General features: G+C 44.4%; 1 protein-coding gene across 1 annotated transcript; it reads right to left on the bottom strand.

Moving 5' to 3' along the window:
* Positions 1-1478: 1478 nt before the first annotated feature.
* On the bottom strand, positions 1479-6438 carry LOC149279845 (52 kDa repressor of the inhibitor of the protein kinase-like). Its single transcript, XM_089500839.1, has 5 exons — positions 6350-6438; positions 5478-5598; positions 4483-4587; positions 3870-3906; positions 1479-3397 (listed from the first exon to the last, which is right to left on the bottom strand). The coding sequence occupies exons 1-5, from the start codon at positions 6436-6438 to the stop codon at positions 1479-1481; spliced, it is 2271 nt and encodes a 756-aa protein (XP_089356965.1).
* Between the last annotated feature and the right edge of the window lie 4753 nt (positions 6439-11191).

Raw genomic sequence — 11191 nt, 5'->3', positions numbered from 1 at the left:
AGGGATATAACGGGTTATAAGGACGGGATTAGTTATACGGCCGGAGAGTATATAATATATAATATGAGGAATATACAGGATATAACGGGTTATAAGGACGGGATTAGTTATATGGCCGGAGAGTATATAATATATAATATGAGGAATATACAGGATATAACGGGTTATAAGGACGGGATTAGTTATACGGCCGGAGAGTATGTAATATATAATATGAGGAATATACAGGGATATAATGGGTTATAAGGACGGGATTAGTTATACGGCCGGAGAGTATATAATATATAATATGAGGAATATACAGGGATATAACGGGTTATAAGGACGGGATTAGTTATACGGCCGGAGAGTATATAATATATAATATGAGGAATATACAGGGATATAACGGGTTATAAGGACGGGATTAGTTATACGGCCGGAGAGTATATAATATATAATATGAGGAATATACAGGAATATACCGGGTTATAAGGACGGGATTAGTTATACAGCCGGAGAGTATATAATATATAATATGAGGAATATACAGGGATATAATGGGTTATAAGGACGGGATTAGTTATACGGCCGGAGAGTATATAATATATAATATGAGGAATATACCGGATATAACGGGTTATAAAGACAGAATTAGTTAGAGCTCAAGAATTTTCCCTTTTTTTGAGGCACAATTGGAAATCGCTTCCATTAATGGGATTCAACACGGATTTGGGTCTTTCAACCTAAATAACCAGATGGTTTTGTCAAAACACAATAGTGCCATAGGAACAGACTTTGACCCCAAGGACCAGAGATTATTATTCAACTTGGTCAAGAAAAGGGTGCAGTTGATGAAACATGACTTACCGTAGAGTTCACATTTGAATCCTCATCGTGGAAGAAACAAGATACATCAGAGAATTATATTTTCCCTCAACACATGGCATAAGTCATGCTTTCTGTGATAAAATGTTTAGCAGCAGATACAGCCCTCACAAGCACTGGAATACATTTTGGAACCATTAATAGAACTAAAACAAAGACCCAGTTTCTGAGTTTATTATGAAAAAAGAAAAAAAAAAATGTATAAAAATACAAAGAAAAAATTCCATTCTTTAAATTTTTCATACAGCTTTCAGGCGAATATATAATATTAAACGACTTTCATACTCAGAGCTCTAAAACAAATACCCTATGCATGAGTTTTTTTCTATAAACTTTACTGTAAAAGTTTCCTCAACATTCCTAGAATACTAAAGATGCAAAAAAAAAAATATTTTACCATATAGCTACAAGAATGCCACATTTCTTCCAGAATTACATTAATATAATTGATCAAACAATTAACAACTGTACAACATCATACACCTTTTCAAAAAATAAAACAAAAAAAAACCTCATACCTTTGCATGTTGGAAATTCATATATTTTTTTTTTTATTTTTAAGGATTTCATTCCTTAAGGCTTAGATTTCAAATACGAAAAAAAAGTAACACCTATGCTACACTGAGTTCAGATTTATCATTGAGAACGTCACTTTCGCTTTTCTCCGCGTATAATTTTATATAGGTGTCGACCATTAAGTCCAAGTCATGCCTTGCGTCGTTATTGACGTGCACCAGGGCCAGGTGACTGGACCTCTGTTCCGCAGGCGTACCTTCCAAGTAGGCTTTCAAACGAGATCTCCGGATCACGTAGCTCTCGTTTTCCAGTTTAAAGACGGGCAACACGCACAAAGCCTTGAGGAGCGCGTAAACGTTGGGAAAGAACTTAATATCGGGCAGATGGAGGGACTCGTAAATGTCCGACGGAAGCTCCACGTCTTTCCCTCTATGCTTCCACTTCACCCGCCAGCAATGCAGCTCGGCGGACAGCGTATCCGGGTTGGGAAGGTCGCGTTTGTATATGTCCGTGTTGTGGTCTTCGCTGGTGCTGAATTTTTGCTGGCCCATCACAGAGGGGATCAGAGATAAGCACTTGAGGGCTTTTAGATGCTGCTCTGAGAAGAGATCCTTCAGCCCCTGAATGATGTGTTGAACGGTCGGTATGCTAAGAGCTTCTTTGTAGAAGGTTTCAGGCGTTAGATCCGGTTGAAGATTGGCATGCTGCATTCGCCGGAAGCGGCCCGGCAGCTTAACCGGAACGTCCAACTTAGCCGCCAGATTGGTGGCCTCTTCGAACCAGAACTCGTGGTAAACCTCGATGTTCTCCAGGACCTCGTTCAGAGCGTGCAGCACGGCCGTCAGGCTGTTGGCCGCAGAGAAGAGATCGGAGGTCTGCCCCTGTAGATTCTTCCCGAAAGCTCTGGTGAAGGACAGGGCATTCTTCAATATCACGACCGTGACGATGAAGTCGAAATCGCTCAAGGCACTCGAGAGCACAAACGCGTGGCTGGTTACCGTCGCGTTGCATTTAAACGACGTATCGCAGGCGACTTTGTCCAGGCAGAGCACGAAGGACTCCAGAAGGCCGACCATAATCTCAAAAGTATCGTGTCTGCTTATCCACTCGGTGCGGATAACTTTCTTTAGCTCCGTCCCTCTCTCGTCGCTGTGGAGAAACTGGAGCGTTATAGTAAAATCTAACTCTTCCTGTAAAAGCGGAGATTTCGTAAAAAACTTGTGAAGATCGTCCAGGGTCCCCAAAGCCACGGAAACCCCGGCGACCGGCGTCGACTTCGCCAGCCAGATATTTAAGGCACAAGAAGAACACAGAGTATAAACGGCTCGGGGGTATCTTTTCAACAGCTGGGAAGCCACGTATTTCATTTTGGGCGAGACGGCGCTCGACGAGACGTATGCCTGCCCGCGGCAGTACTCCATGTTCAGTCCCCATTTCTCCGTGACGGTGGTGTGAAAGTTCACAGCCAGCACCTCCGCTTCGACCTCGCTGGGTAGGAAGCCTAGAAATTCTTCGCGCAGGTAGTTAGTCTCGTCTATAAATCTCACAAACACGGGTAAGTACTCGTCGCCGGCCAGCTGGACGGTGTCGTCGGCAATGATGGAGAAGAACTGAGCGTCCCGGACCTCCCGGAGGACCTCTTCCCTGATGCAGCTCTCGCAGATCTCCAGCATTTGCTTCTGCTGTTTATAAGAACAGTATTCGAGATTCACGGCGGTCGTCTCAAAGCGCCTCCTTAGCACGTCGTCCCCCGAATTTATTCTATATTCCAGGAGAGCCTGGAAGTTATCGGGGACGAAAGTTCCTTTGAGTACCTCGGAGTCAGGACTCTCCAAAGGCACGTTTTGCTTTCCCATTAATATTAAAATCTCAAAGAGGGATTTTAAGTAATCTTTATTCTCTCTTTCCTCTGGCGTCAGAGCTGCTCTTTCTTCTACTTCTTCTATCTCGACGACCTGCACGTCCACGTCGCTGTTAGCCTTGTGGTTTTCTTGCTCCGAAGCCGCGGTATCAACTATGTTTATAAAGAGAGATTGATGTAAAATTAAACATTACAATTCGTACTATGGACCCCCCCCCCCCGAAACCTTAATAAGACATTAATTATTATTCACATTTACAATAAAAAAAGATTAGAGGGATTGTATTTTAATATTGATATTATTGAGATAAAATAGGCAAATTATTATTCTAATATTCTAATAATAGTACAGAGTGCCTCTACATTCCAGGAATTTCTATGAAGTGATTAAAAATCAGCCGTTTCCAGGTACGATAGTCATTTACAGCATTAACCCCGTATGTGCTGGATTTGTGACCCATTTCATGTTATTTTTCTTTTAAAAACAAGGAAATTTATAAAGGACTCCAAACTTTTGACCAGCAGCAGGTAATCTTATATCCAAATATTCAACATTGATGTAGCAACCACCAATCAGAGTGCTGCATATATAAATATACACATACATATATATACACACACTTACGTTTTCTCTCTTTTAGTGCTCTTATTTCTTCTTCTGTCTGAAAAGAAAAGAGAAATTAAAATGTTATGGAGTCGGAGGTGTAAAGGTAATCTGGTACGAATGCTGTGTGTTGGAGATATATATATATACATACACACACACACACACACATACCCATCTATTATTGTATATTGCTAGTCTTTAAGAGACGGAAGATATGCGGTCCTAGGACATGCAGGAAGTTACAGAAACATAAAACGAAGGATCCGGGGAAGAATCAGGGCTTTAACTTCTAAACTGCTCTGCGGGGTGAGCCAAGACAAAGTGCCGCTATCTATACCGCAAGATCTTTCACATAATCTGTATTACAGCCCTCCTGCCTTGATATTGCGAATTTATGTATTATAGATTGCGAAGCAGGACAACTGAATCCATTATCTAGAGAACCGCAGCACCCAATTCTTTAGACAGAAAGCATAAGTAAGGGGCGCACCGAGAAACATGTTCTGGGCGCGGAAAAAATACAAATAATGCAAAGTCAGATATTTAAAAGACAAAAAAAATAAATCCGTCATGGAGAGAAAGTCTGGAGCGTTGAAGATTAGGTTGCAGACAGAAGCCGCGAACCCCTTACCAGCTCCTTGATCCTCTTCCTGCGCCTGCCTGTGTTTCCCAGGTGGCTCGTAAGGTCAAATATCGTGGGAACGGCGTTTTCTCTCAGAACGGTCCTGTAGGGGCTCTGAGAACGAAGCAAACATAAAATGTGGTACCAAAAGCGAAATGCAGAACGCGAGGCGTCCTTTAACCCCTCCGTACACCCCGAGTGCAGCATGTTTACCATTTTTAATTTCCCCTCCTTTCCCATGTGAAGCATAATCTCACAAATTATACATTTTTTTCCTAGGACAAATAAGGATTTTTCTCAGTAGCACTTTTTTTGTATAGTCTTACTGTAACTGTGTTTTTTTCAGCTTCATTTTTTGGACTGCAAGTCCCTTTGAGGTCTTTAAAACCTCAGTAATCTATTAGAACTGGATGGTAACCCTTATGATGTCATAGTGACATAACTGGTGTTTCTAATTAATTATATATATATATATATATATATATATATATATATATATATATAATTTTTTTTGGGGGGAGGGTGAAACACGTTCTCCCTCTTTTTACTTTGATCACCAATGTTGCTGGTCAGGGCGATGAGTAAGCAGGGCTTCACCGCTGATCACAGTACCTCTCATCGGGGTGGACAGACGCCCCGGGAACTTTTTTTTTTTAACTTTGAAAGTTGTTCCCCAAACGGAAGATTGGGCATTCGCCACCATTCTGATCTAAACAGAGCGCCGTTACATCAGATCAGCGAGCGGGAAGATAGTGAAGCCGGCTCCTAATAACAGGAGAGACCCCAGGCTTTCTAATACCATTTCCCTGCCAGTGCAGATGCCATAAGACATACTATTACATCCTTGGTCACCTACGACCACCCAATAGTACGCCCTACTTCACAAAGAGATTAAAGGGAGTGTTTACAGTCCCAAGCAGCCGCACCACCCAACACATGTAAATAAATATAAAGGATAAGATATCCTTGTATATAATAACGAATTAATAAGTAGATTTACTCACATTTCTACAGATCATTGAATCCTCAAAGTGTTTGGCACACAGGCGATAATGCTTGTTCAACTGGTCGGGGGTTTTGTCCTCTAAGTCAGATCTTCGACAGTTCTCAACCCATTTCTGACACCTAATTACAGCAATGGAAGAAGAAAAAGGAACTGAGACCCTAAGAGATCATTACTCAAGCTACAGCGCCATAAAAAAAAAGTAAACAGATGGAACAGAAGCATCAACATATATATGATCAGAGTTCTAAAACACGCACAACACAATTAAAACGCAAGGAAACTAAATTAACATCTAAAGGCATCGATACGTAAACGTTTGGTAGCCGGCTCTGGCTGGACGGCTGTCACACCGAATACCCGATGGGCTGCCAGCCATTGGCGCCCCCCTAACTTACCCATTACTGTCATCCCAGCCGTATAAAAGCTTCACACGTACAGCCGGCAGACGCATGAACGCCATTCAGCGGACGCTGCCCTTAAAGTGCCAGCATCGCTTTTGATCCATTTATATATAATAAATGTATATATTATATAATGCTAGTACGCCGATATTGTGCAGAACGCATGACTTCAGCCGCTGCATTTACCATGGACCTTCATGCATAAACCCCCCCCCCCCCCCCCCCCGGATGGAGTGAGGGGCAAATGTAACTTTTACCCTTTGTATTAACCCCTATACCTCAGGGGTGGGGCATATACCACCCCACCCCCATCTGAGATGCTGCCCCTATACATGTATATGGTATATAACACAGAGTAACTGCCCTGGGGGTGTCATCCTACTTTCGGGCAACTAAACCACTTCTTCCACCCCACCCCTAAACTCCTACCCCCTGCAGGGAATGACCCCATCAGCACACGGCCTCTCACCTGCCCGGGTCCCGCGGAAACCTAAAGAAGGCCAAGTCGGACTGCGTGCTTTTTCTGGTGCAATTCGGGGCGGCGCAAAAATTCGGCATCCTGCCCCTTATAACGGGGCCCGGGGGGGAGGGGAGTAACGGTACAGGGGGAACCCCTCCTCCTCCCCTCACCTGCGGGGGAACACTGAGCACCGAGCCCGGGAGACAGACAGGCCGAGGAGGCTCCACACTGCTGTGCTCGGTCTGGAGGAATCAGCGCCAGCGATGGACAACGTGTCCCAGCAGCCACCGCGCGGCCGCTCCACCCAGAAAAGAAACTCTATTGTCTGCCGCCCCCAACGTTACGTAGTGAGACTGGAACACCATGGAGATGAGAGGCATGGCTAGAGCGGGCAGTGCAGTGGGAGGATTAGCTGGAAGTGAGTTCTAGTTGGTTTTTTTATCATTTTAACAGAAAAGCAAGTTGATTATTTATGATCTTAAAATATAATTATTAGAAACCATCTTTAGCTGAAGGGTCAACCTAAAAAAAAACCGTAGCATTAGGTAAGGTAAAGCTCTGAGACCTCAGAGGTCTCTTCTTCAGAAGAAATTACGTCTGCGGTCCCAAAAGCGTATGTAACGTTACATAGGTTTTTTAAGTCGGTCCAATAAAAAGCATCAACTTCAACAGACGCCCCATTTTCTCGCCTGTATCCATACTTCCTATATAGATATAAAGGTAACCCGTGGTGGGGAGTAAACGTGGGAACCTTCTGGGTTACTCCTGGAGAGTCCGGGTCGCCATGGCGAAGTGCCAGCTTTCTAAGACGAGATTATTATTTATGGTTTATATAGCGCCATCAAATTCCGTAGCGCTGTGCAATGAAATGCACCATTATATATATATATATATATACATACCGTGTATCAATTTACTAACAGGTCAGCCCGAGCAGGAAGTTGGAAGCCGCCTTCTGCTCTCTCCCCGCGTTGTTTTAGCGGACATCGATATAATGCAGTTAAAACAGAAGACATGCTTGTGTTGTACAGCACTACGGAATATGATGGCGCTATATAAAACAATAAATCTATTAAATCACAATTATTTTTGGGCAGACCGTGAAAGCATTACCTTTCTTTCCTCTGCGTTATAACGGGCTGACCCCAGGGAGCGCCTGCAATGGGAAGGTGTGAGGTGGCCCTGTATAGTGTGTAGATAAATCAGCAGGCCAGCCCTGTGTGATGTATAGGTCAATGAACAAGCGTTTAATATTCTGTCCGCTACACGGGGGATTCAGCTCTTCTTACGGAAGTTTACTGTTTCGTGAACAAAAGGACCTTTCGGTGAGAACTGCGGGTTCTGTAAATCCAAGATTTATGGAAAAAGCAGCCTCTAAGAAATATATAAAAGAGACAAACTTTGTTACAGGGAACAGCAGAGCCAACCCTTTAAACATGCATGGGATAGACGGCTCCTGAATCTAAGACGAGACCAACGAATGATTAAGGTTTGAGTCGTTACAGCAGGAGAAACGGGCGACTAGACGGGGGCCGGATGGGGCCAATCTGCCGGCAGCTTCTATTCATACCTAGAAACTCTCTGGGTTTTGCCCGGAGACTGTGGGAGTAGCGATGCTTCTCTGGGTCTCCGGATGAACACCGGGTCGCAGCATTTTGACACACGTCGCCCATGACCGCCCGCTGACGGCAGCCAGACTACCAGGCAAGGGGGCCCCCAGGTAGCTGGAGCCGGAAAGTTTGCAGGTACGGTTCTATGTGTCTAATATTTTGGTGAAATCAGGAATTCCACCTCCATGCAGGAACACTCTGGAAATATAAATACCTGGGAACTTCTGAGCTCCGGCTACCCGGCGCCTACCCTTGCGGGACGCGGCCAGGACGGGGTCCCGCTGATGTCAGAGGGCGGTACCGCTGATGTCAGAGGGCGGTACCACTGACATCGCAGGAAACGCCCCCATTTAAAGGAGAAATGGGTGAGGAGGCGGGGAGTGTTAAAACCTCGCCCCCGCGACCCAGAGAACAGGTGCTTCTCCCGGGCTTTCTGGGTCAAACCTGGAGAGTTCAAAGTTATGGAAATATTCCCTCCCCGGCATATGCTTAGTTCAGGAAAAAAGTGCAAAACCCCCAAAAATAGATGCAAAGGAACTCTTAGCGGCCTTCTCTCCCGAGCCGTGTAATGGCGCCACGACCTTCCCTTTCTTGGGTTTTTCTCCATCTGGCCCGATTTTGTTGGATTTCCCGTACACCAAACCGCACGTCGGGATTCCTTTCCCCTGACTCTGCCCAGCGTGACCATTCCACGCCTCCTTATATCACACATCGCCTCCCGAGACCCTAAGATCCTCCTCGGATGGGAACGATCCGGAATAACAGGGCTACGGAAGACGACCATCGCGGTCAAGAAATAAGAGGTCATCTTGGGTCTCCCGCGGCCCATCTGGACATCCATCATCTCCAATTGTGTTAAAAAGGCATGATTTCAGGAAACAAACGCTACATTTACCGGTAATGTTTGGCACTGGCTGTTACCCTTCTTGTGGTATCGATGCTCTTGTGTAAGTATTTTCTGGCGCCGCGGTTGCCATATCAGCGCATATGTTTCACATCATACTTTTTCCCCCCATATTGCGATCAGACGTTTCCTTTTGAATTGAGCAGGTGCTCCAAACAATGGGGGAAAAGATATTTTTTGGCAGCCTGTTGCGCAGACAACCCTTTATTTCTTCGTTTTATTTGATATTTCAGTTTTTTTTCTTAGATAATGGTCAACAGATGCGGAAACCATTGTATTAACCCCTTCAAGTACCGCATTCCAGTCTGGAAGAGAAGAGATAAATGAGATGAGAATTAAATGATTTATCATTATTTATAAACTCTTAATTTATGAATATATTGTATTATATGGTAATTATATATATAATAACTATAATAAATAATGAAGTATATTTATAGATATATTGTTAGATAATATAATTTGTGGATTTGCTCCGCGTGTGCCACCGAGCTGGACACGCGATCTCGTCTTAATGTGGCAGAATCTGAATAAAACAAGTGTTTGTGGGTTTATTTAACATGCTGAGGTCAGTGGAGTATTTACCTCTGGTTCTGTGCTAGGCCTGACCCAGGATTAGGGTGACCACATTTTTTCTGCCATTCAGGTGTGATATATATATATATACATATACATACACACACACTGATTCACATATACTATTGTATATTAATTATTAAGAAGCCTTGGAAACCATGTTGATTTCAGATTTAATAAAATACATACACTCATTACAGACATGAGTAGATATAGATTGTTAACCCCTCTATTACCAGGCATGAGTAGATTCAGATAATTAACTCCTCTATTACCAGACATTACACACACAGTCGCACAAACAGACACAGTGACAAATTGTCAAACACACATGGGGAGTTTGTGTGAAGGAGGGACTCAGCCTATCAGGAGAGGCTTCTAAATTCTCAGGCAATCAGGAGAGTTGAGAAGTCTCTCCTGATTGGCTGAGACCTCCTTCACTCAGACTCCTCAGTCCGGTACAAGGCATTGTCCTGGATTGAGGCTGCCCGGGATACGTGGTCACCCTACGACCAGGATAGCTCTTTCTAATGCCCCCTACACGGCTGCTGTCCAGGATATGATGTTGGCAGCTATTTGGGGCACCGCCAATAAATCAGGACTGTCCTGCACCTAATGTGTAAAGCATTTAGAAGAAGAATTTATCAGTAATAAGCCCTGTATAATGAATAGATAAATTAGTGAGCCGACCCTGTGTAATGTATAGATAAATCAGCGCGCCGGCCCCTGTATAATGTAAAGATAGGCCCCTGTATAATGTAAAGATAGTGTTGGCCCTTCATAGTGAATGTTAAACCAGTTAAACCAGTAACGTTCTCTATGGAATAAACTCCAGACACTTGGGAGGTATGAGAACGCTAATGTCTGTGGCAAACCCTGAGACGGGGCAGTTGCCCCCCTCGTCAACCCCTGGGGTCCAGTTTTAAACTGGATACATCCAGCACTAGGCACAGGGGCAACTGGAAACACACAGGGGAAAGATGGAGGATCAAACAGGTAGTAAAGGGGCAAATCCATCAGAGAACACTAACAGTGAAGGACGGCAGTTTATCTGTGCGACAGCCTAAACATAAAACTATAATCATTCATTTCTTTACATATATTTGTAATGTTTTTAATGTAAACAAACATACTTAATTCTTCTTTATATTGAGTGTACTAACGGGGGGGCAGAGAGAGGGTCTCAGGGGATATCAGGGTGAGAGATTTGCCCCAATCACCAGGAGCCAGTCAATAAGACCTCCAGGGCTGCAGAGAATGCAGGGGCGCTGCAGCCACTTGAAATCTCTTTTGTCCCTCTCCGGCTTCCTTCCAGAGCTCCCCGTACGTAACATTATACACCACATTCATACGCTAGCTCTGCTCAGCTATCCACCAATCAGCAGTGGCAACTACAACTCCCGACTTTCCCCGCGCATGCGCAATGTCACCGGCGCGCCATCTTGACAGCGGGAGCCGCAATCAAACCAAGCGGATTTGTGCTGGCCGAGCTGCCCGCTACCGAGCCTTCCCCGGGAGGTGGGTTTCGGTCCGAGGACCTGACAGAAACACCGAGGACTCTTCCAGTCGCGCCGGTCCCATTTATTTTGCGCTCCTTAAGAAGCCCCCCTCCTTCCTGTGTCACCTCCTCTTTTTGTTAATGCCCCTTATCCATGATAATGTACCCCGTATTTTACCCCTTCTGCCCCGTTTTTCTGCCTCTACCCATTTGTCGTTGTGTCCCTGTAGTTGGGTTATTGCAGTAAAATGGTTGGTACGGGC

This window comes from Sceloporus occidentalis, unplaced genomic scaffold (genome assembly GCF_023333645.1).
Source record: "Sceloporus occidentalis isolate IW3139 unplaced genomic scaffold, rSceOcc1.0.p SCAF_160, whole genome shotgun sequence".
Taxonomy (NCBI): domain Eukaryota; kingdom Metazoa; phylum Chordata; class Lepidosauria; order Squamata; family Phrynosomatidae; genus Sceloporus; species Sceloporus occidentalis.
This window is presented reverse-complemented; position numbering and strand designations above follow the sequence as displayed.